General features: G+C 33.2%; 3 protein-coding genes across 5 annotated transcripts; 2 read left to right on the forward strand and 1 right to left on the reverse strand.

The window, feature by feature from the left end:
- Positions 1–1,450: 1,450 nt before the first annotated feature.
- Positions 1,451–3,735, forward strand: LOC101203915 (EIN3-binding F-box protein 1-like). Its single transcript, XM_004150544.3, has 2 exons — positions 1,451–1,681; positions 1,777–3,735. Exons 1-2 carry the CDS (start codon positions 1,657–1,659, stop codon positions 3,594–3,596), a joined length of 1,845 nt encoding a protein of 614 aa, XP_004150592.1. The 5' UTR covers positions 1,451–1,656; the 3' UTR covers positions 3,597–3,735.
- A 13,738-nt stretch (positions 3,736–17,473) lies between these two features.
- Positions 17,474–18,331, forward strand: LOC105436290 (EPIDERMAL PATTERNING FACTOR-like protein 8). Its single transcript, XM_031880204.1, has 2 exons — positions 17,474–17,728; positions 17,835–18,331. Exons 1-2 carry the CDS (start codon positions 17,656–17,658, stop codon positions 18,125–18,127), a joined length of 366 nt encoding a protein of 121 aa, XP_031736064.1. The 5' UTR covers positions 17,474–17,655; the 3' UTR covers positions 18,128–18,331.
- A 1,134-nt stretch (positions 18,332–19,465) lies between these two features.
- Positions 19,466–24,947, reverse strand: LOC101203676 (CBL-interacting serine/threonine-protein kinase 24). Of its 3 annotated transcripts, XM_011661523.2 has the most exons (15): positions 24,758–24,947; positions 24,110–24,632; positions 23,436–23,498; positions 23,262–23,333; positions 23,046–23,153; positions 22,865–22,939; positions 22,709–22,762; positions 22,329–22,454; positions 21,941–22,030; positions 21,464–21,586; positions 20,645–20,764; positions 20,330–20,446; positions 20,178–20,234; positions 20,027–20,101; positions 19,466–19,930 (listed from the first exon to the last, which is right to left on the reverse strand). In XM_011661523.2, exons 2-15 carry the CDS (start codon positions 24,272–24,274, stop codon positions 19,862–19,864), a joined length of 1,314 nt encoding a protein of 437 aa, XP_011659825.1. In that variant the 5' UTR covers positions 24,275–24,632; positions 24,758–24,947; the 3' UTR covers positions 19,466–19,861. The 3 variants fall into 3 exon arrangements, with proteins under 3 accessions (XP_011659825.1, XP_011659826.1, XP_011659824.1); XM_011661524.2 differs by having other exon boundaries at positions 23,282–23,333; positions 24,110–24,930; XM_011661522.2 differs by having other exon boundaries at positions 24,110–24,930.
- Between the last annotated feature and the right edge of the window lie 1,447 nt (positions 24,948–26,394).

Raw genomic sequence — 26,394 nt, forward strand, 5'->3', positions numbered from 1 at the left:
TTGGAGACCTATAAACAGGGGCATAATCCCTGGTTTTCTTAGTTTTATCAAAATTTTATTCTACTTTTTTTTATTAATTCAATCTTACTTAATTATACCATTTTATACTTCATCTATTATAATATATGTCAATTGCACACTTATACTCCATTCTAATCATTCCCTAACTACTCTTTTCTTTTACATATACAATCTAAATTTTGAAATATATCAACCTTTTCTTATCTCAAAAATGATTATTCAAATTCAAACAAATTTTAAGGATTTATTTGAATTAATTAATTACCTTTACAAAAGTCAATTTGTTTTTAATTTGTTATGAACACTATTCAAAATCAATTTTAAGTTTTTTTTTTTGTTGAAAACTCTTTTTTTATTTAAATTATTTATAAACTATCTTGAAAATAAAATTTCACCCGTTATTGCATACTTTGATTTTTTTTTAAAAAAAAAAATATAACATACTTTTAGAATTACAATAAAAAAAGATTAAACCAAACACACTTTTAGTTGAAACCACGTAATGGTGCGATACTTTTAAATGGTGACTATTTTCGTACACATCCATCTAATCTTCATTATATATTCTTGTATGATAATATTTTTAAAAAATAAGGTCATGTCGACCCTACTAAAAATATAATAAATCAAATGCAATACAAAATCAATTTCTTTTGATTACATTTGATGTGGTTTACTGAGTAAGCTCAAATCGATTGCGACAATTACTAAAATGTTACTAATCAACTTAAGTGATAACAATAATGAAAAATGTAAGATAATAAATAACATTTATAGAATATATAAGTAAACTTGATTAAAAGTAATAAAATTAGATGTATGATTGAAGCGTAGCACGATTAAATAATCAATCAAGGGTATCTTGTTACAATTACACATCAGTAATTGATGGTTTGGTACACTAAATGTCACCAAGTCAATCAAACGATAAGTACATTTCATCGAAAGTGTACGAAATGGGGTTTTGACAAGATTCCCTTTTTTATATATATAAATTGATAATCATTTATGATTTATAAACAAGTGGAGTCTTGATGGATGCAATTCAACTAATATATTTATATATCGTATACTTCATAATTTAACCAAAAACAACGGAGCAAATTCCCTTGTTTTGAGCAAAAACACAAAATGTGAAATAAAATAACAACAATAATAAATTTTGATCAATTTTAAAAATTTGGTGCCTCTTTGTTAGTTAACGTAATCAACTAACTCTTTTAATTCACGGATTTCTATCTACCGTTTTAGTACATCTGATGTCCATTCTCTACCGTTCTACGTCTTTGAGATTGAACTTTTGATTTAACAATAAAAATTTAAAAAAATGATCGAATGAAATTGTTACCGTACTTACTTTTTAGAGAAAAATATATATATATTTAAAAAGTTCTTCCTTTTCGATGGAAAGAGTAGAAATTGGCGTCTTATGAACCATACATTGCATGCTACCACTTCATCAAACTTTCTCAATTTTCTCTTCTTTCATCACATTCTTCTCAACCTTTGTCTTCATTTTCAACCCATTTATATTTAATCAACGAGGTTTCCATTTATAGCCTCCATTTCAATTTCTCTTCTTTACCTTTCCTCCATTGAATTTCAAAATTTTCTGTTCATCGCTCTGTTCTCCTCATGCCTACTCTCCTTAATTACACCGGTGCGTTTCTACTTTACTTCTTCTTCTTCTTCCATTATAATCAATACCCAACTCATGAAATTTTTCTAAATTTTGTTTATGGATTGATTAATTAGGAGATGATGAATTTCACCCCACTTCCATGGAGGATTTCCCCTGTTTTCTCCCCATTTCTTCTCGCATCAATGTCTGTTTTCAACCCAACAAAAGGTTTCGTACCAATCTCAAAATCCCATTTTTGGGAGACGATACAAAACCTTCTATTGATGATCTTCCTGATGAATGTCTCTTTGAAATCTTTAAACGTTTGGATAATGGGAAATCAAAAAGCTCTTGTGCTTGTGTTTCCAAGCGATGGCTTATGCTTTTAAGCAGCATTCGTATGGAGAAAACTGAAAACAATGGATATCTTACAAGACATTTAGAGGGGAAGAAAGCTACAGATATAAGACTTGCTGCTATTGCTATAGGAATCAATAACAACGGAGGATTGGGGAAGCTTTCTATTAAAGGGATGAACTCTATTTGTAGAGTTACTAATGTTGGTCTTACATCAATAGCCTACGGTTGCTCCTCCCTTCGAGCTCTTTCGCTTTGGAATATCGCTTCGATCGGTGACGAGGGGTTGTTGGAGATAGCTAAAGAATGCCATTTGTTAGAGAAATTTGATGTATGTCAATGCCCTTTGATTTCCAACAGGGCGTTGATTGCAATAGCTGAAGGTTGTTCTAATTTGACTGTTTTGAGTATTGAGTCTTGTCCAAATATTGGGAATGAGGGTATGCAAGCTATTGGAAGATCATGTTCTAAGTTGGAGTCCATCTCTATAAAGGATTGTTCTCTTATTGGGGATTCCGGAGTTTCGAGTTTGATCTCTTCTGCTTGTTCTTCGTTGCATAAAGTGAAGCTTCAGGGTTTGAATATCACTGATTTCTCTCTTGCTGTGATTGGACATTATGGAAATGTTGTAACTCATTTGACCCTTTGCAGCCTAAAAAACGTGAGTGAGAAGGGATTTTGGGTTATGGGAAATGCTCAAGCTTTGAAGCTATTGATATCATTGACAATTAGTGCTTGTCAAGGAGTTACAAATGTAAGTCTTGAAGCCATAGGCAATGGATGTAGAAGCTTGAAGCAGATATGTCTACAAAAGTGCAGTTTTGTTTCTGGTGATGGACTTGCTGCTTTTTCCAAGGCTGCAAGAACTCTAGAGAGCCTTCAATTGGAGGAATGTAACAGAATCACAATTTCGGGTATTATCGGTTTGTTGACAAACCATGAATCAAACCTGAAATCTCTAGTGCTTGTTAAATGCTCAGGAATCAAGGATACAGCACTGCAATTTCCTTTGCCGTCTTACAGTTCGTCTCTTCGGTGGGTATCGATACGCAATTGTACCGGCTTTGGTGCTGAAAGCCTAGCCTTAGTTGGGAGGCTGTGCTCTCAGCTTCAACACCTAGATCTTGTGGGACTCTATGGTTTAACAGATGCAGTGTTTGTTCCTTTACTTGAGAGCTGTGAAGGACTTGTGAAGGTGAATCTCAGTGGTTGTTTGAATTTAACGGACGAATCGATTATCGCTTTAGCTCGACTCCATGGAGCTACTCTTCAACTAGTTAATCTTGATGGTTGTAGGAAGATCACTGATCAGAGCTTGGTGGCAATAGCAGATAACTTACTAGTTCTCAATGAACTAGATGTTTCCAACTGTGCAGTCTCGGATCGTGGGCTCATAGCACTCGCTCGTGCACAGCATATCAATCTGTCAATCCTCTCATTGGCAGGGTGTTGTGGGATAACAGGTACAAGTTTGCCTTGTCTTGAAATATTAGGAAAAACTTTGGTGGGGTTGAACCTTGAAGGATGCAACTCCATCAGCAATGGCTCAATTGAGGTTCTTGTAGAGAACCTGTGGAGATGTGACATCCTTGTATAAAAAAATTTGGTTGTTTTGTTCTCCATTTTTTTCTCTTAACACGAATGCTTGTTTATACCTGAGCTTCTGTTGATAAAAATGAACTAATTTCCAAGAATATTAAGTAACCAAAAGACACAAGCTATGATCTTGGCTTCAACCCTTCTCTTCATTTTCGACATTCAATTCATTACAAACTTGTTTAAATGGTTGTTTATTTTTTGTGGGTTGGATTTGGCTTTTATGACTCGATATTCTAAAAACAATGAAAACTAACCTTTTGTTTAAGTTACAAAACACTGGCCAACAATAAATTGTCTAATGGAAAGATAAGTACACAAAATTTTAATAATGGAAGAGAATTTGTAGTTTTATAAGAATCATAATTTTCTCATCAATAATGGACTCGGCAAAGAATTCAACGTTAATTGGTGCTTAGTAACATAATGTTAGATTTCTTTTTCTTATCGTATCATAAATCGTTAAAAAAAAAAAAGTGATTGAGCATTGAATTGAAAGAAACCAAGACAAAAAACAAGTGATGAAGATGAATTTAATTAGTATTATAGAAAGAATGAATTTAAGGTTGGACATTTGATTTTAGTTCATACGAAGTTGACAACACTGTTGAGAGAAGTTGAAGCAATTAAATATTTTATCCAATTTAGGTAATAAATGTTGTGTGTCACTTAATTATATATCTATTTGGAGCTTTGAAGATCCATTGAATACCTGGAATGCTTGTCTTAAAGGTACAATTTATTATAGATTTGAAAATTTAGACAGAAATGCCTCTAAGAACTCTCACTTTGGTAAGTGATAAAATGATAGGAAGATCAGTGTGAATAGGGACAAAGAGAGGAACCTTTCAAGAGTAGTGTAGATTAGGATAACATGGCCTATGTAGAGTGGTTGAGGTGTTTGCAGTTGTAGCACCACCACCTTCCCCTAGATTTGATTTTAACACACACACACACACACATATATATACATATATCAATTTACATCATTTCAACTAATCTCTCAGAGAATTTGTCTTATTATACAACATTTTATTGTTAAAAAATAAAATTAATAAATATCACAAATTTTTATTTCAAATATTCATAATTTGGTTCAAATATATTCAAAATCATTTGTGAAATTTTCATCAATATTTTGAGGTATTTTTCATCAAATTTGATATATGTATGGTTTATATTAATACCATGTGAATTGTGACTGTGATAACATGCAAAATTTTATAATAAATGCAATGGATTCTTTTTTTATATATATAAGAGCTAAAAAAGAAAATTTGTATAAAGCATATAAAGTAAAACAAGATATTTATAATAATGTTGAACATAGGACTAAAATTTAGGATGAATGGAAACGTAACTAAAACCATTGAAGTTATGTGTATGTATCATTATTCATTTTTTTCATATTTTTTTTATAAAAATCCATTTAATACTCAAAACTTGTAATATCTATCCATCTCGAGAACATAGATTCAATTCTTACAGTTTCATATATTGTCTAAGAAAAAAAAAATTCCTTCCAAATTAGGATTTCATCTAAAATAATTCATTCCTCTGTAAGACTTATTTGAATGTATAGATTATACATCGTTTTAGAGCTAAAATGTTGAAACCACGATAGTATCATTTTTTAACATTAATATCAATAGAATTTCATTTTCCATCCTTCCTAATTTTATACTACTTATTTAGAAATAATTGTTGCATGATAATATATAAAAAAAGGTTAGAAAATAGAGTGTAGCAGATGAAAAATTCGAACTTAAGAAATTTATGTTGTCTTCTTAAGACAATTTTAGTCACTCTATTGATGAGTTTTATGATCAATAAATAGTCTCCCAAATTAGAATAAACTAACTTTCCTATGGAAGCAACACTTTCATCCAACAAACTACTTTTTCGTAGAAATAAATTGAACTTGAATAGATGTAAGAAATGGGAGAAATTTTGAGAGGAAGTGCTTATGTAAAACGTTGCTTTTTTCTTTCAGTAATTTGAAGAAAAGACTTATAGAATATTCGTGGTCGCCATTCAAATAGGTCATGCCTTCTTCTTCAAGTTGATTAAATTTTCAAGAGACATTTATTCATGGAACAACACAACTTTATATGAATCGTCACATATACCATTTATTCTAACAAAAATTAAGAAAATTGCATCAAATGACAAAAATGTTTAGAAAAAAATAGTTCATGACATCTATTTTTTGCATATTACGAATATAACAAAATTAATGATATCATACGACTATCATAGAGCTATTAGATGGCTATTAGATGTTAATCGTAGAGTTATCAGCTTTAGAAAATGTAATAAGATGGATCCTATTATCATAATTTTTTTTGCTATTTGTGGAACAGCCCAAAAATTATGTCATAACTTTTATTTGATTACTTTGAACATAATTTTTTATTAGTCTAAACATAATTTTTAAGTGATTTAAAATGGAAGTTGATGAATAAAGATAGGTAAATCCCTAATATACTATCTAACCTGCTTCATTTAAGAAAATATTAAATAAATATAATTGTTTATATTGTTGGTATGAAATGAATCTCTATTTCATTCCTAACTTAGCATAGGTGCAAACTTAAATATACTCCCAAAAAAATACTTAATAAAATAATATATTCAAAAAATAATATCTTCAAAAAAATAATTTAATTAAGCTAGTTTAAAATTTTAATGGACAAAATAACAAATATTTATATGATTTGTATGTTCTCAAATTAAATAAATAATTTTTTCAATACTTCATTGAGAAAAGAAAAACAGTTTGGACTCGGAAATAAAGAGGAGTTGTCTAATACAAAATTGTCATGGTATAGCTTTTGCATTTTTTAGAAAAAAAAAAAATCATTTTCCAATTTTTTCATTGTATCGCTTAAAAAATTAAAAGGTAGGATTGTTAGACGTTTAGATTGTACCTACATATTTATTATATTTTTAACATTGTAATTTTTTTAAATTCACTAACTTTTTTTCCCTTATTATGCCATGAATTTGATACAATACTCCTTGTAGAGGCGAGGACGGAGACTGAGACGGAGACGGGAACGAGCACGATAGGGGACAATTGGTTGGGGTTACATTTATTTGCACATTGTTGGACGCCCGAGTACCTGTAGATAATTTAACCAGCAACAACACCCAAATCCACATACACTTCACTGTAACTCACACACGAATATCAAATAGAACGATTATACGATTTATAATAGCTAACACAAAACATACAGTCTTCAAGATAAGATTCCAGCCAAATAAGAGGGCTGTGTCTCTCCCAATGAAACAGAGTTCATCCCAAAATTATACCTAATGTTTTCGATAACAACCCTAGCACAAAATACCAGACTATATAGCTCCATCCTACTACTGCCACGTGGAGCCCGGACCACTGACACCCCTAACTACCATGTTGTTTATCCTGAATTGCCTTTCTTGCCCCTCCTTCTATACCTATGGATGATTGGGGGCCTTGCAATACCCTCTCGGAGAAGAGACACCTTGTCCTCAAGGTGGAATTCGGGATATTGGTTTGTAAGCACCGCGTACGATTCCCACGTGGCTTCGTGTGCCGGTTGATCCTTCCACTCAACTAAATACTCCCAATCACGTTCGGTATCATTCTAGCGTAGTTCGATCACCCTTTCGGGCTCGAGCACTAATTCCATTTGATCGTTGAGTAAAGAGATGTTTGGTTGCACATGGTGCTTGTCTCCTACCGCCTTTTTCAGTTGTGACACGTGGAACACAGGGTGGATTCGTGCAGTGTCTGGTAGATCCAGCAGATAGGCTACTTCCCCTACCCTTCCTAATACCATGTAGGGTCCAAAATATTTTGAGGATAACTTTTCGCATCGTTTTTTAGCCAATGACTGCTGTCTATACGGCTGTACTTTTAAATAGAGCAAATCGCCAATGTCGAACACCACGTCCCAATGGTGTACATCCGCAAATTTCTTCATTTGTGCTTGGGCGTGTTGTAAGTGATTCTTTAAAGTAATCAGCAGCTCGTCTCTGGCCTGCAACTGCGATTCTACTGAATCATTTGGAGTAAGCCATGGCTGTCCATATGAGATAATTGGAGGGGGGGTCGTCCGTAAACGACTGCATAAGGGGTGCTTCGTATGAACGCGTGGAAGGTGGTGTTGTACCAGTACTCTGCCCAAGCTAGTTTTTCACTCCATGTCGTTGGTTTTTCGTGACAAAAACACCGCAAATACAACTCCACACTCTTGTTCACCACTTCCGACTGCCCATCCGTTTGCGGGTGGTAGGCTGTGCTTCTCTTCAATTGGATTCCTTGCAAACGAAACATCTCCTTCCAAAAGTGACTCAAGAACAGTCGGTCCCTATCGGATACAATGGAGCGGGGGTACCCATGGAGACGAACCACTTCCTTTATGAATATCGTTGCTACTGTTTTGGCAGAAAATGGATGTCCCAATGTTAAGAAGTGAGCGTACTTACTAAGGTGATCCACCACCACAAGGATCGTGTCAAATCCCTTGGATCGCGGCAACCCTTCTATAAAGTCCATCGATATATCTTTCCAAATTCTGTTGGGAATGGGGAGGGGCTACAGCAGGCCGGCTGGAGACAAGGCTTGTATTTTGTTTTGGTGGCAAACTGGGCATTGGTCAACGTACTTTTTAATATCACTTCTCATTCTCTTCCAAAAAAGTTCTGCCGCAATTCTTTTATATGTTCGTAACTGTCCTGAATGGCCCCCAAGCACGGAATCGTGGAAAGTGTGGAGGATGGTTGGAATTAATCTGGACGTCTTTGGGAGAACCAATCTGCCATTGAAGAATAATTTGTCATGGCGTACCACATAATGAGGCACACATTCCGGGTCTTGTAACACTTGTTCGAATATATTTTTTAACGTCTCATCCTCTTAAACTTCTTTCTCTACTGTCTCGAGGTCCAACAAGGAGGGTACGCTAATCACATTCAGCTGTGCCTCGGCTGGAATTCGCGAAAGTGCATCTACTGCTTTGTTCTTCGGTCCTGCTCGATAAAAAATTTCGAAATCGAAGCCGATCAATTTCATTACCCATTTTTGGATGCCCGGCAAAATCTCCCTTTGCTCCCAAATGTGCCGCAAGGCTTTTTGGTCAGTGTATACCACAAAGCGGTGCCCCAACAAGTAGTGTCGCCATTTCTCTACTGCTAACACAATTGCCATCAATTCTCTCTCATAAATGGATCTCTCTTTGGCGGTCTCGGAAAGTTTCTGGCTAAAGTAGGCAATAGGTTTCTTGTTTTGTGATAAAACTGCCCCGAGACCGAACCCTGAAGCGTCCGTTTCTATTTCAAATGGTAATTGAAAATCTGGTAGTGCTAGGACTGGTAACGTGACCATTGCTTTCTTCAATAATTCAAATGCTTCTTCTGTCCATCGAAAGTTGTTTTTCTTTGTCAACCGAGTTAGGGGGTGGCGATGGCACCATAATTCGCCACAAAACGTCTATAGTAGCCCGTTAATCCCAAGAACCCTCGCAATTCTCTTATGTTTTTCGGAATTGGCCATTCCAGCATAGTCCTAATCTTCTCTTGATCAGCTTCTACCCCTTTTTCCGACACCCAATGGCCCAAGTACTCAATCCGGTCCTTGGCAAACTGGCACTTCTTGCTATTTGCGAATAGGTTGAGTTGTCTTAATAATCGAAACACCAAGGTGAGATGCTCTAAGTGGGTTGAAGCGTCTTTACTGTAGACCAGAATGTCATCGAAAAATACCAGCAAGAATTTACGCAGGTAAGGTCTAAATACCTGATTCATTAGAGCTTGGAACGTCGCAGGAGCGTTCGTGAGACCGAACGACATAACAAGGAACTCGTAATGGCCCTCATGTGTTCAGAAGGTTGTCTTCCTTATGTCTTCATCTCGCACTCGGATTTGATGGTAACCTGATTTCAAGTCTATCTTGGAGAAGATACTCGAGCCATTCAACTCATCCAACAGCTCATCAATCATCGGAATTGGGAATTTGTCTGGTACTGTCGCGCGATTCAAAGCTCTATAATCGACACAAAATCTCCATCCGCCATCCTTCTTTTTTACTAGAATTACCGGACTGGAAAATGGGTTGATGCTCGGTCTTATGATACCCGACGTCAACATCTCATTCACCAGCGTTTTGATCTCATTTTTCTGTGCGTGCAGGTAACGGTATGGTCTTAAATTAATGGGGTCGGTGTCTTCCTTCAGTTGGATTATGTGATCAATCTATCGCATTGGAGGCAGACCGTCCGGCATTACGAAAACATCTTCGAATTCCTTTTGGAGTTGTTCCATTTCGGGTTGTATTTCCTCGATTGATTTTGTGGCCATTAACATTCGGTCAGTCTTGGGGATTCCCATAGCTCTGAAGTCAACTAGGAATCCTTGATCGTCGGATTGCCATGTTTTCACCAGCATCTTCAACGATATTTCCATTCTGGTCAGCGAGGGGTCCCCTTTCAAAATGACATTAGTGTCCCCAACAATGAATGTCATGGTTAACGCCTTCCAATCGACAGTCATCGTCCCTTGTTTTCGGAGCCATTGCATTCCCAGCACCATATCTAAGTTGCCTAATTCAAGCGGTAAGAAATCCTCAATGATTGTCAGTACCGGCAGCCCTACCGTGATGTTCTTTCACATCCCTTGACCTTGCACTGCCTTCCCAGATCCCATAATGACGTTGTAGCTGGTTGTTTCCGTCGTTGGTAAACTCTGTTCGTCTACCAACTTGAGAGAGATGAAATTGTGGGTTGCTCCATAATCTATCATGATAATTATCTCTCTGTCTTCCACTGTGCCTTTAACCTTGAATGTACCCAGGGCTGTTAGACCCACCACCGAATTCAAGGATAATTCCACCACCGGACTGACTTCAATGGGGCCATTCTCGTTTTCCACGTCTTCCATCTCTGTATCCTCTAAGTCATCAGCTACAAGGTAAAGGCGGAGCTCTTTGTTTTTGCAGCGATGTCCCTTGCTAAACGGTTCGTCACACTGATAGCAAAGTCCCTTTTCTCGTCGTGCTTGGAGCTCAGAATCGGTCCACCTGCGGAAGTTGTTTTCGCGCCGAACCCCACTGCCCGTTGCGGTAACCTGGGAGGAGATCGAGGTAGAGGAGTGCGTTGGTACCCTCTCGACTAGCGTCACGATTTTTGTCGTAGGGTTTTCGAAAGTTTTCCCTCCTTGTTTCTGGTCTGTTTTAATTTCTTTTGCATACGGGCCTTGAGGATTCCGAGCCGCTTCCAATTTTTCCTCTGTCCTAATAATAGGGTCCAGCCCATTTGTAAATGTCCCCACTAACACGTCCTCGGCCATCTCAGGTAACGGCGTCGATAGTTCCTCGAAACGTTGCAGGTATTCGTTCACCGACTGTTCTTGTTTGATGGCTAAAAATCGTGCGCAGCTGGTTCCATGTTCTCGACATCGAAACCGATTATACATCCGATCTTTCAACTCCTTCCACGATCTAAAACGATTTCTATTTTTCGCCAACGAAACCAGGATAATCCTTTCCCTTCCATACTAACTATCGCAATCTTCAGTTTCTCTTGTTCATTCAGTAAATGCATCTGAAAATAATGCTCTGCCCTATAGATCCAGCCATTTGGATCTTCTCCGTTGAAAACCGGCATTTCCAGTTTTTTAAATTTGATTCAATCCTGCCCAGCCCCTGTTTCCAAGCTCAGAGACGTTTCTCCTTCTTCGTCTCCTTCCATGATGTCGTTTGGTCGAAGTTTCCTCTTGCCGATGCTTACTCCGGTCAGTTCTGACCCTTCTTGTTGCCGTTGACGTTTCGCATACATCTTGGTCAACATGGCGTGCATTTTTTCCATGGTTTTTTACATAGCTGGTAATCTCTGAACTTCTTTTTTAATCGCCTCAATCTCTGCTTCTGAAGCATCCAGACGTTCTTTGATTCGTTTCTGTGCCATTTTCTTCCACCTCCCAAGGATGTCGACTGGCTCTGATACCAATGTTGGACGCCCGAGTACCTGTAGATAATTTAACCAGCAACAACACCCAAATCCACATACACTTCACTGTAACTCACGCACGAATATCAAATAGAACGATTATACGATTTATAATAGCTAACACAAAACATACAATCTTCAAGATAAGATTCCAGCCAAATAAGAGGGTTGTGTCTCTCCCAATGAAACAGAGTTCATCCCAAAATTATACCTAATGTTTTCGATAACAACCCTAGCACAAAATACCAGACTATATAGCTCCATCCTACTACTGCCACGTGGAGCCCGGACCAGTGACACCCCTAACTACCATGTTGTCTATCCTGAATTGTCTTTCTTGTCCCTCCTTCTATACCTATGGATGATTGGGGGCCTTGCACACATGCTCCTCCTTTTTTTCACATATTCACAATATATATTTGATCAGAACAACGCTAACCACTTCCATGAGTTTTTTTTTTTTTTTGTTAAGTATAACTCATCATTTTGGATTCTATCATTTCATTTCAACACATTGTCTTTTTTATAAGATATGTATGTATTGTTTTGGCCAAATAAATTATTTTCTTTCAATTTCTATATATATCTTTAAGTTCACATTGGTCTTATCTTTTTTTTTTTAGGGCTTATTATTAGATGATTTGGTCTACCATATATTTTTGTTGTCACTTAGACCTTTGACATCGGACAACATACATGAGTAGATTTCGTTTGAAGTATTTACATTATATATTTCTTGTTCAGAATTCCAATTAAAGTGATTCAAAATAGATTTGAATTTTCTTTATGGATACTTCAAAACACACCCAAAATCTTGTTGATAGGATTTCCTATAATTGATGTTTGCACAAACAATTTTGGCATATCTAATCTAATAAATGATAATTGAACAATTGTTATATATATTATTAATATGAAAAAAGATTGAGAAATACCTTCTGAAGTGTCCATAGTTGGAAAGGGACTTCTCCTACTTCTGATAAGAGAAAATGTCAATATCTAATATAAATATGTCAAATACAATCCAACTAATTACTAACATATTTTCATACTTGATCATTTGGTAGCTAACATATTTAAGATATTCCAATACTAGTGTGCCAAAAGCAATAATAAGTTGGCCAGCAACATAATAAATTTTTACTAATAAGGCATATTGTATCCACTTCTTGATTATCAATAATGGATTGTACTAATTACTTCTTAATTTATTTTAAGTGAAATTGTAGTGGTCGGTGGCAAAGTTTAGGAATTTGCAAGTTTGTCGTCGCACGTTTTCTTATTTTGCAGATATGAAAAATAAATCTAACCTAAGTGATATACCTAATACACATATTTATATACGTAAATGTTGAAAATGATAAAATATTAAGGATTTTTTTTAAAATTTAATAACAATTAAGTAACTATATCTGATGACATTTGGGTAAATAAAGCAATATGAATTTTTGTAAATATGTCAACTTTAAGGCTAAAAAACGTGAAACACTTCTTTAGAAAGCCTTTGGAGCAAGAAGTTGGTTATTATATAATTGTTTGTGTTTGGAGTATAGATTATTTTAGTTTAGGTTATAATAGCATATGTTTGTGATTTTAATATTTACAATAAATATATATTTTTCTTTTTTCAGCCTCTGAACAAAAATTCAAAATCTTTTATTATAAATCTAAATATTTGGTATATTGATTGTATATCAAATGTCTATTAAAAGGATATCAAGTATATCTACATAAATATATTGAGTAGTATATGAAGATATATCGTGTGCATCCTAAATATATCACATGAGCTAGACATTTTTTTTTTTTAATCATTTTTGCAAAAATAAAAATGTCTGTCCATGAACTCTAACTCTTTTAATTTCTGTTGTCCTACATGCAAGAAACTCTTTTTATTCCATTTATGCCCTTTCATTATAAGGATTCTCACTCTTTCTTTTGTGAAATTTCAGTCATTTGTCCAATCTTATCACTGATGCACTAAAAACTTCAAATTAATTCAACAAAAACTCATATTAAAAGTCACACCTTCTAAATATTAAACTCCACTAAAAAAAACTATTAAACTCACACACTTGTAAATATCTCCAATATAATGTTTTGCTCGTACTTTTCATATTTTTCAAATTCACAATTATATCCACTACTTTTCATTCACTCTAAATTTTTAATCTTCTTCAAGTTTATAACTAATACACATTTTATCTGCCACTCTATATTACTATAAATATGGATATTTTTAGGTTATGATCAATTATTCTTCATTCTTTATTCAAAATATACAAACTTCTTTCTCTCTTATTCTCTTAGTATGGTTGTTTCATGTAGAAGATTTTCCTTTTAATGGTCAATTGTTCAAACTCGAACTTTGCACATGAGTTGATGACATAGATGTTCAAGTATAAAACAAAGTTGTTGATTTCTTTGTTTATATGTTCGTTAACGTTATGGATATTTCAAAGATGAAGTAAAATCGATAGAAAATAAAATTTTAGTATATATTTTTAAAGTTTTATTATTTAAAAAATTTTCTTTTTCTTTTTTTTTTTTTTTTTTTTTTTTTTTTTTTTGTCTTAGTAAGCAAGGTCAATGTGTGCATGTAAACATCGAAATCCAATAAATATATATATATATATATATATATATATATGTATGTATGTATTAAAGAATGCCGGAGAAGAGGTCAATAATTGCATTTTTTATAGGTAAAGCTTTAAATGAAGGGAAGATGAGAAAACTAAATAGAAAGCAAACAAAAGCAGAGAAGTCCTTTTTGTAGCCAATACACACTGTTTCCTTTGTACCTCTTGATAACTACATTTCCATTACTTCTGTCCTTAGAAAATCTTTTTTATGTTTCGGGATCAATCGAGAATCAATTTAAAACCTTCTATTTCTTGTCGGTTGGATTTCTTTGTTGTGTTTACCTAATTGAACATTTTCTTTCTAAAAACGTGTAGAGAAAGGTTACGATTATGCTTCATCATATGAGATAATAAGAGGAGATAATGAAGATTTCTATATTATAAGAGCTCTCTAATCTCGTATTGAAATGATGCTTAAAAACACTAAAGTTTGAAAAATGTCCGATAGGCTTTTATATATTAAATAAAACTAAACTAAATAATAGTACTACCTAAAATGATATAATACTTTTGAACACTTTTTTTTTTGTTTAACAACTTTTGTTTTGACTCTGCCATTTTCACTTTCATATTAAAACTTAGGTTAGTAGATAACATTTATTAGGTTTTTTCTAAATAATGAAATAATTAAAATACTAATTAAACATATATACATGGACCTCTAGATTGTTGACCAAAGTCAAACTAAAAATTAAAATATAGGTCATACATATACATATACATGTATATTGGCTCGTAAACAATCTAGTATACATTTAAATAAACTTCATATATAAAAAGCCAAAATTTTTAATTACTAATATACGATATAGAAGTTTATCCATGTTCATCATTACTAAAATCTAAAATTTTCTAAAATTTTATTAAATATGTTGTAAATATTTTGAGTAATTTTATCCTTTACAATAATTTTTGTTTTAAATTTCATTCCATCTCTTTGACAAGTTAAGGATAGGGTTTCATCTCTGAGAGTTTTTAAAGTGTAAAATTTGATTTGATGTTAATTTTGTCATTTACATGTGTAATATTATAAAATGTAGACCTTAACACTGCATCTAAAAAACTTATTGGAAATACACAAGTAAATGAAATATATGTGTAGTCGAGGTGAATGAGTGAAGATTTCTAAATTTAGTTCTTCCTCAAATGATAAATTAATATTAACGTATACACCATTTTTAGTTAGTGACGACATTTTAAAATAATTCTAAATATACTAAAATTATCTATGTTATAAGTAATATTAATAGAGAATAAAGAATTAAATCTAAAATTTATTATACTCGTAGATTCTTTTACAATATTGCAATATCATGATATATTTACTAATATTTTTTATATAGTTAACATATTTGTAACTATTTCTTAATTTATTATATAATGATAGAGATGTTACGAGTCTCACGTTAAAAAAAACTAAGAAGACTCACACTCTATATAATATAGATCATTTTCTTCTCTTCTTACTGTCTATTGGTTTTGAGATGAAACCATAATCCTATCTAACAAAATAGTTAAAGGTATTAAAAAAATTATATCAATAGAATGTGAAATCATATGAGAAGACTCTTTGTCTATTATAAGTCCCAATCGACCTTACATTTTATCATACGTTTTATCTTAGGCAAACTATCTATATATGGCTCCCAAAGTGTGAAAAATAACATATTACATTAAAACAAATAATCCCTTATTACAATGTTATATTTCTACTTTATATAGTACATGACTTTTTATACTAAAACGTCCGACCATAAGTTGTATTATTTCAATGTTCGCATTAGAAAAATCAAATAGCAAAATCAATCTTTTTAATTTGAAAAACTAATGCTCATCAAGTCAAATGATGAGAAATTTTTTTAAAAAAAAAAAACTCAAATTGTACACTAATCTTCCTAACTATAGAAAACTAATAACAAACAAAACTTATCTTTCACTTTATTTTAATTTCATATTGGTTTCAATATATATATATATATGATTAAAACTTGAAGTGTATTATAATTTTATCTAATGTTGATTTTTTAAAATACTAAAATATTGGTAAGAATCATATTTTTACACATGGTTTTATGTTTTGATTTTTTATTTAGATTTTGTGTATGGAATGATTATTTTTTTAATTTAAATTTCTAACAAAATATTTTTCATCTTAAATGAAAATAAAATAAGATAAAAAAAAAAGTGAAAAATAAACCCTCCTAAAGAGAAAAAGATCAAACCAACTTAAAAATAATAAATAAAAAAATAACACACACAAAAATGTCAACAGTTATTTTCTCCCTCATAAAAACGTCGTCCTTCTCCACCATCGTTCTTTGAGGACGAGTGTTTACGACAATTTCTAAACACTTTTAAATCTCACCATTTCAAACCATCTTATTTTACTAATAAGTTGTTTTAGAATGCAAATATTGAAATATATCATCCAAAGGCACATAAAATTCTTAAAAGAGAAAAAGAAAAACGAAAACCGAGGGCTGCAGAATGATTGAAAGATAGTCAGTGTGGTAGACCAAAACACAAGCTATGGGTTGACACTTCAATCATTTTCCCACACAAAATTTTAACTCATTTTAATTTTGTAATCTGCATTTTCTCTACTTAATTACTTATTAAAGGTTATAAAATTGAGGTATTGAATTAGTTATTAAAGCATTTATACTAGAATAGTTTGTGTTGGATTAGGACACTATTTTAGTTTGATTAGAATAATTTGTATTCAACCCACTTTTTTTAAAATTAAACATGTTTTAAATAAATAAGTTATATTTGAATTGATGGATGAGAATTAGATAAAGTTAAAAAGATGTGAGTTAAAATGTTATAGTTAATTTAGTAAGACTTTCATGTTATTTAAGTGTAGGATTTAATTATGGCGTGAAATATGTTCATAACAATCGTATGGATATGATTAAAATGTGGTAGTCTAAATCATGTAAGTGTGAAGTAGAATAATTAAGGTGTTTTTTGTTTTTATTTAATTTTCTTTCAAATATTTTACAGGGTGATTATTTATTTACGGTGGAAAACCAATTGGAACAGTAACTAATCATCTAATTCTTCCATACCAATCTGTTGGAACGTTTACTCAGTTTCATCAAAGTTTCATCCTGATAATGGATAGATGACCTGAGGCTCCAAATAAATAAATAAACAAAATTTCAAGTATTTTCTCTTTTATGTTTCTTCCATGGTCTAAAGGGAAAGGGGAAAAAGGGTTGATTTATTGAGTTGGGACCCCCAAAAACAACTGATAGATGCACTGCACTGCATTAGGAAGACAAAGCCTACAACATTTCACTGTTGCCTATTTTGTCAACACACATACACACACAAACCTCTATCTCTACTAACCCTCTTTTTTTTCTTTCAATTTTACTCAAAATCCTCTTCTCCTTCACAAATTCATTCAAAAACAAATATGGCTTTAAAACACTCTCTCCTTCTCATTCTTCCTCTCTTATTTTGCCTTTTTCTCTCTCCCCCCACATCAGGTAAAACCCACCTCTTTACTCATTAATCATTCTTAATCCAAACTTAGACACACGGTTGTATATATTTATTTGTGTAATATCAATCCAATTTGTTTTGATATGTCAGGGCATCAACAGAATTTTTCTTCTTCTTCTTCTTCTTCTTCTTCTTCTTCTTCTTCTAAGCAGAAGGAATTGGTAATTGGGTCAAGACCACCACAGTGCTTTAATAAGTGCTTAAATTGCAAGCCATGTGTTGCTGCTTTGGTTATTTCTCAGCGCCATACTAATAATAGTAACGATGATGATCATCTTGTTGTTTCTAACTTGGAGGCAGATCTTCTTCCAGTTCCTAAACATAATGCTTATTATCTTCTCTCATGGAAATGTAAGTGTAAAGATAAGTACTTTCAGCCTTGAGTTAATAAACATAAACTTTCATTTTCCCTTGTATCATATATCTTATATTAATTATTAATTATTATTATTGGTGTTCCTCAAACCTTCTCTTTTCCTTAACACACTTTCTATTCCTCTGTTTTTAATTCCAAATATGTAATATGTAGGCATCAACTGTGAAATGTACAAATTATTTAATGCGAGTATAAGTTAGTTGTTTTCGTTGATTGGTCTACAAACTTCTGAGCTAGTTTCAACAGTGTTCACAATTGAAGTCTTCTATCTATCGATGTAGACTTTAGTAGAACGGTCCAAATACCAGGTTTGAAGTTATAATAGAAGGGATATAAGCAAAAGAATGTTCTAAGAAAGGAAGAGATTAATGGGAAATTGAGATATGATGTTGTTGTGGGTTGGTTTGTATTGGTCAGTCATGTGGTTTTGAGTAAATGAATGGTCATAGACATGATGATGAGTAGCAGAAAGAAAACGATAATGTTTCTGCTGGACCATGTTCAGATCTTATGTTTGTGTATTCAGAGATAATATATATATATATATACACACACCTTTTCATCAACAGCTACCAGCCAAACTGAAACCCTCTCTTTCATAGTTATTAAGACATGTTCCATAATTAAATTATGAAAACAAAATAAAGAAAATGTTAACACTTATCATCTTCTATTGCATTTTATAATGTTTCTTATTTTGGCCAAATATATTGTTATAAAACGCTAAATATATTGTTATCTCATTTTATAACGTATCGTGTTATGTGTAGTCCTAACATGATAATCATCCCTATCGTGATTTTTTTTTTTCTCATACGAAAATGCAACAAATTGTAAGAAAAATAGACAAAAATACAATGAAAAGATTTTACCTATGATAGACCTAATCATCTGATATCTTATAAAATGCGACAAATAAGCAAAATATTAGATTTCATACACTTGTGAAGAGCTAGTTATTAGTCAAAAAGAACCTTATAATCTCGTAAATGGGTCATCCGTACCCAAGAAAAAAGAAAAAAAAACTCTTAATTTTCACCAGCATTTCATTTTGTTGATTGGCTATGTTCAGTGCGAATAGTTTAAGATAAGAAAAGAAATTCATGAATACAAGTATTAGTTATAAACTTAATTTTCAAGAATCGAATAGTTGATATTTAAAGTATGTATGGTTTGAAGAAGGGAGAAGGAAAGTCTCAGATTTCTGACATACCACCATCATTCCTGTACAATCATCACTGATATGTTTAAGAGTAGTACCACAAATTTCTTAATATCTAAAATCACAGGAAGAAGAATATCATGGCATTTAAAATCAAAATATTCCTTTATTAAATTTTCTTTATAGTATTGGAAAAAGGATTATTTGAGACATGTAAAGAAAATATAGTTTATAAAGGACTATTAGTTAGTTATTAACAAATTTACGTTCAACAGCTCACAGCAAAAGATTCTAAATTTACTTTCAATCACATTCTGTACAATCCAAGGCAAATTTCCTAAGGATGCATTTTCACTTTCTCACACTCAACCAGTTCTTTTCTTATTCTTTTTCTTCTCCTGTGACGGAACCTTTAAACGCAGGAATGATGAGAATTCCACACTTCCTGAGTTATATCATAACAGCATATACAAAATTCAGATCATAGAGAAAGTGAACCTTCATGATCCTCTGCTGCATCTTTGATTAAGTGTGTTTGTTCATTTGCTCCATGGAATCAGTTAGTAACCAAGCAGGGCTTCAGTTTCCCACACTCTCAGATGGTTTCCAGATTATGTTTTCTAGCTTACCACAGAAATTCTTGTAGAACTACAAGGTCACACAAACAAAAAAGTGAAGTGTATACGTAGGATTTAAACCTCCCTATATCTTTTTGAGCATCGATGTCTAATTGTATGAAATTACCTTGTGATATTCTAGAGTATCTCCGGCAGCTTTGCGGACATCCACCATAAAAAGGGATGGTGCCACCTCATAAATCTAAAACCCAGAAATAACAAGTTTCTAAGAAATTTATAAAACCTTGGATTATCTATCATCATGTCTGTGAGATTACCTCCAGCACAGCGGCAAACTGTGCAACCCTGTATCCGGTCCTTCTTTCCAACCTTGTCTGTGAAGAAAATTGAAATTGAAATTAATATTTAATTCCAAAACTATATCATAGTACTACACTTTATTCGTCATGAGGGAAGAATAAAAGCGTACCTTGAAATTACGTGTCTGGACATTTAATCCCATTGCTTCTGCTACTGCTTCAATGCTAGACATTATAAAGCTAGCAGGTTTACGAGAAACAAAACGTGTTTGCCGCTTTATATAGTCCTGTCATGGAAAATTTTCAAGAGAAAAGAATGAGATGAGAAAATTGGTCAATGTCAAAGTTCCAACAAGTAGGTATAAAATACGAGATGGTCACATTATGGCATGAGAGGAAAATACTATGGAGCTCAACATTCTATGCCAAAAATGAAGAAGAAAAAGAAGGAAAAAAAATAAAAAAAAAGCTTGACATGATCTAACCTGTCGCCGATCAAATAGTGGTGACAGATTTAATCCTTGAGATAATGTTATCATCTCAAATGCATTCATTATCAAAGGACCATCATCACTTTTTTCTGTTTGATCGGCTACATATTCATCCTGCAAAATGGCAAGTCCTGATGTGAGTGAAAAGAAATAATTTAGTGCACAAATATGCATGAAAAACATGTAAATATTAACAAGGTCAAGTAACACAAGCTAAGCAATTAGAAAAAGGAAGAAAGCATTTCGTTGCACAGAAAATTCAGTATAGTATGCTCCATAAAAAAATGTGGTTATATGCAATGATTAAAAAGATCCAAAAAAACAATTTAAACATTACTGTATAGCATTAGCATACTTCATAACAAGATCAAGATCTAAATTTATTATAATGTAACTGTAAGAAATACAAGATAAACCCAAATATAAGCCACTTGGAACCTCCCTCTTGAGTACTCTCACCCAAGCCTTAGATCACTGCACAGAATAACCTCCTTTACTCTCACTTACCCGCCCTCTATTTATAACAAGTGGTAAACAAACTTACACAGTAACTACTAGTAATCACCTTTACACGATAACTACAGTAACTTCCTATCTATCTGATTTTCTCTTATACCCCTTAACTAACATCATACTAAATATCTAGTACCTAACATATAGTTTGGCCATTTGTTTTATATCAAACTGCTCTCTCCTATAAGGAAGGGTGGGTTCTGGCAGGTTCAAGTAGTGCTCATTGTTGTATATTATCCCTAAATGTTTTCATTTTGGAGAGATGAAAAATCCTAAACTATAAAGGAAACAAAAACCAACCTCAATGTCATCAAAAACAGCCCGAACATCATCTAAGTTTACTTCCTCATCTTCTCCAAGTTTAGCAGGGATGTAGTTTCTTCTGAACCATGGATCTTTTCTAATTTCTTCAATTCGAATTCGCTGCAGGACATAAATGAGAACCTCTGGTGAAATTTTTAAACAATACACAGATACTAAATCCCACATGCTATGGTGGCTGCTTTTTCTTTATTTAAGTACTCCACAAAGAATGATAAATGCCAAACTTTCACGTGAACTCACCCAACATGACAAATGTTTCCAACATTCGGCAGAATAATGATACATCATTAAAACCAAAAACCCTACCCAAGATACAAATTACAGTTCAAGACATGAAATTCCAAAATAGTACACTATTAATGATGATTGAATTCGTTGATTTATAGAGAACCAAAAATCTCACAATTGGAGAAGCGGCAACAAAATCTCTGAAACAAAAAAAAAAAAACTCACAGCTTTAGGATTTGGATCAAGGATCTTCTGTATCAAGGACTTTGCACCAGGTGAAAACCAATAGGGACAGGAATACTCTGCTGCATTTATCTATACATCAGAAATGAAGTTGTTAGAAACTTTTCATTTACAGTAGTGAAAGTGTCGAACCATCATCTATTGCATACAAAAATCAGTTCATCCGTGCATGCTTCTCAACCTCCAGTACATCATTACAGAAAAGATTAAAAAAAAAAAAACACCATATTTCATTAATTGGATAAATGTTGTAGATGTTGGAACCTAAAAAGCATTTTTTGTATCAGGCATAATGGTATTCTTAATTATAGACATGAGCTAGTCATTCGATTCTGAGGAAACTATGGTGATGTAAAGATTGGAAACAGACCTTCATGTTTAGGGTGGGAAGGTCCATCTCTGAAAATGGAAGATAGCCAGCCATTAGTACATAGAGGATGACTCCACATGACCATATATCTGCAGCTGCACCATCATAACCCTGACCACCAAGCACCTGCAAGAAGCAGCTTACATAATGATTTAAAAAACAAAATGATAGGTAAACATGAACACATTCCTAGAAGAAAGAAACAAAAGTCCAATGATTCAGACCAAATGAATGGAACCACCTACTTAAGAGCATTTTAACAATGTACAGTACATGCATTGGGGCAAGGATGTTCTCACATCCTGCACAATCTTTAAAACTCACGAATCATGAGTCTTTAACTTGTACTTATACTTTGACATTGCTTATGGATAATGTACCTCGGGTGCAACATAATTAGGAGTTCCACATGTCGTGTGAAGGAGGTCAACACCCTGATCAGCAACAAATCAGAATAGGTTAGAGAAATGAGTAATGTGCATATAAGTTATAACTATTGACAAAATTACTATCATTCAAGATAACTGTCACAATACTTTTTGAGACAGTGCACTCAGTCCAAAGTCGGAAACTTTCAGATTTCCATCATCATCAAGAAGAAGGTTTTCAGGCTACACCAAGGAAATAAGTTATTAATTAGGAACAGAACATATGAAACATTTTTTCTGCTATAACTGTGAACATCTAAACAAGATTCTCTATTTAAAAGTTCTGCACCTTAAGGTCCCTGTGGTACACACCCTTGCTGTGACAATGAGCAACTGCATCTATCAGCTGATGAAAGTATCGTCTAGACTCAATTTCTGGGAGCTTCTTTTGAAGAACCTGGGCAGATCAATTATATATAATCATAATTAGACAGTTCTGATACTCGTCAATCTTATACAAGGAAGGTGATAATAGTGTTCAATTATTTAAGCAGGAAAGCCATACTATTTTATCATATAGTTCACCTCCTGAGACAAACTCAAGAATAATATATATCTTTGTCCGGCTAGCCAACACCTGAAATTTAGGGGGAGATATCATGAAAGATGCCAATAGCAGGAAACTAATTAACATAAATCCTACAAGTTATTTGAAACTGTCATAAAGCCATGGCAGTACCTCATGCAGTCGGACAATATGTGGATGCCTGACAATTTTCATTATTGATATCTCCCTCTTAATCTGAAAGAGAATTTACAAAATAAAAATTAAATTAACAAAATAGTTATAACATGAAGCAAAGGGCAAGTTTTATTGCATATAAGCAATAGCAGTATCCTTCCAGACATGAAGGTTGCAGGCGTATTGAATTCAAAACTCTGAGTTTGTTCATTTCTTGATTTCTGTGTAGTTTTCATTCAGGTGGAAATACTGGGTATCTAAAACTCTGAGATCATGTTTGAGCTTAAACCATGGCAAAAGCCATCACCTCATATAGATAATCCTTGGTATATTCTCATGACTTCCCTAATAGAGTGATAGGCAATGTGAATCTTCAAGTGAGTAGTGAATCCATGTGTCTTACCGTTACCTCCATAATAGGTTATATATCCGGTTTCTAATTCACTTAAGGGAAAGTGGGGTTAAAATAGATTTCATGATGTACAGTTGAACAAAAAAGGGATGCCCAACAAGCTCGGATTAATAATACAATTGGTACAGCATCGAGTTTGGATTAATAATACAAGTGCATATGCTGAATTTTTATATGAACATGGCAATAATACTCATTAGGCAGCACTATGACATTAAATCCTCCCAGACATTTATGAAGAATTCAGGTAAGTAACTACCTGTTGTACCATTTTGTGCTTGAGAATGCTACTTTTGGCCAATACTTTCATGGCCACACCCTCCCCCGTCTCCGTGTTACATGCAAACTTAACCTTGGCAAACGTCCCTTCCCCAACGGTCCTCCCCACCTCATACTTCCCAACTTTTCTAGTAAGTCGCTTCATGATCGTACTTCCCAGAAGAAAACAAACTCCTCGATAGTTCTCAACTAAGAACAACCATCCAACATGACGCACAAAAAAACCTCAATCGACTCAACTCAACAAGGAGTCATCAAATAAGAAAAAACAAAATCCTCAATTATTCTATTCCATAACCCAAATTAGCGTTAATTGAACGGCGGAGCTTGAAATTGAATTGGAATCATACAGCTCAGCCTTGTGCAAATCCTTATTCCGCTACGCACTCAATTTCTCTTCATGAAACACAATCTTCTTAATATTCTTCTTGTTTTTCAGCATAGATACCGAAATTTTGAAAGAGTAGCAGGGAAAATTGATCAGAAACAACCGACAGGAGAATCTGAGAGCAGAGGAAAGCATAAATCGTAAAAAATTGGTTTAGTAATTAGAAGGAAAATGTGAGGAGCAGCAGGAAGAAGAAGAATCGGAGGAGCAAAGAAGGGATATTCCGGGTGAGAAACTTACTGGAATTGAGTTAATCGCGGGAGAAGGAGCAGTTAAAAGCGGAAAATGGGGCTATGAAGGGCGAGGAAGAAATGAGAAGACAAGGAAGCAACCGAAGTATGATCGAAAATAATGGGTTTGATAGAAGAAGGAGGGCATTCTCAAAAGAGGAACAAGAAACCAAAATAAATTTGATGACACTATGCAAAGTAACACTAATAAATACCTTCATCTTTTTAAAAAATGTTAACTCGTCAAATATCACATTCTCATCGCTAATACTCCAATTAGTTATCTTAATCCTCTTGTATCTACCATACTATTAAACCATACATTAAGACTATCAAATTCTTCCACCAAACTCTAAACTTTAATTGTTAACAACCTTAAAAACTTATAAAGTCGATTGACTAAACTATTAAAGATAACGATGATCAATGTCATATTTGTCAAACTGATAACTCATACTCATGTGGAGCTTATTGGGCAATATCTAAACAAGCTTTCTAGAAGTTAAGAAGCTTTCTAAAAGTTTTTTTATGTTCAAAGTTTATTATAACTTTCTCAATAGTAGAACAGAATTTGGTTGATTTTTTTTTTCTCATTTTTTTAGGTGTATGCATTATGTTTGCCTTCATCATTCGTGAAAACATTATAACTATAATCTTTGAATAAAATCCCTTGTAAAAAAATTCTCTAGATTGTTCTTTCTTATTTTCCTTCGTTTCAAATGCATAAAGTTGGTATCAGAACTTGAGGCTAATATCAATCGTCTACTTCTTCATCATTTGTTATATTTCAAAACATGTCCAACTCACCTTTGAATCAACTCCTAAACGAAATCATGTCAATCAAAATAGAGAAATCTAATTTTCTTCTCTAACAAAACTTAGTTTAGTCAATACTTTGGAATGAAAGACCGTAACACAAAAAGACAAAAAGACAACAAGTTAGTAGAGTGTATAGGTTTGAAATGTTGTTACTCTACAGATTTGCAGTGATGTTTAAAAAGTGGTTGGAAGATTTATTTAAATTGTAATTGAAAATTTGAAAGAAAGAAAAAAGGGTATAGAATTAAATATGCAACATCAAATAGGTTGGGAAGGTTAATGTATTATTTGATTCAACATATGATAGGATAGGGAGAGCCATATAAAGGTTGGTAAAAGTAGTTTGCTTGTACGGTTGCACGTTTTAGTTACATGTTGTTGTCAACAACCCTTCTTCTTCTTCTTCTTTTTCTTTTTCTTTTTCTTCAAATTAACAATCATTCAAACTACACCAAAATCCTTCTATTAACGATAAACACTATCCAACAACTAAGAGTATATTAAACAAACTTGTTTATCAAATACTTATATTTGAGAAGATCGAATGCATATAAAAAGAGGGTAAAGTGGCAAAGTTGCCGTTAATTTCTTGATACCCCTAGGCCCTAACTCACCTTCCTAGTTATGCATGCTCAAGAATAAGACAACATTATTTATTACTTGCTTTTTTTTCTTATTTCCTTAAGTAACATAGAAAATAGAAGAAGATGATATAGTGTGTTAATCACATAAACTTAACCTCTTTAATTTCTATGAATATTTATAGTGTATATAAAAGCACGGATGATGAGACATTTTTTGTTTCAACCTTGTCATTTCATTATAAGG

Source organism: Cucumis sativus, chromosome 1, assembly GCF_000004075.3.
Source record: "Cucumis sativus cultivar 9930 chromosome 1, Cucumber_9930_V3, whole genome shotgun sequence".
Lineage (NCBI taxonomy): Eukaryota > Viridiplantae > Streptophyta > Magnoliopsida > Cucurbitales > Cucurbitaceae > Cucumis > Cucumis sativus.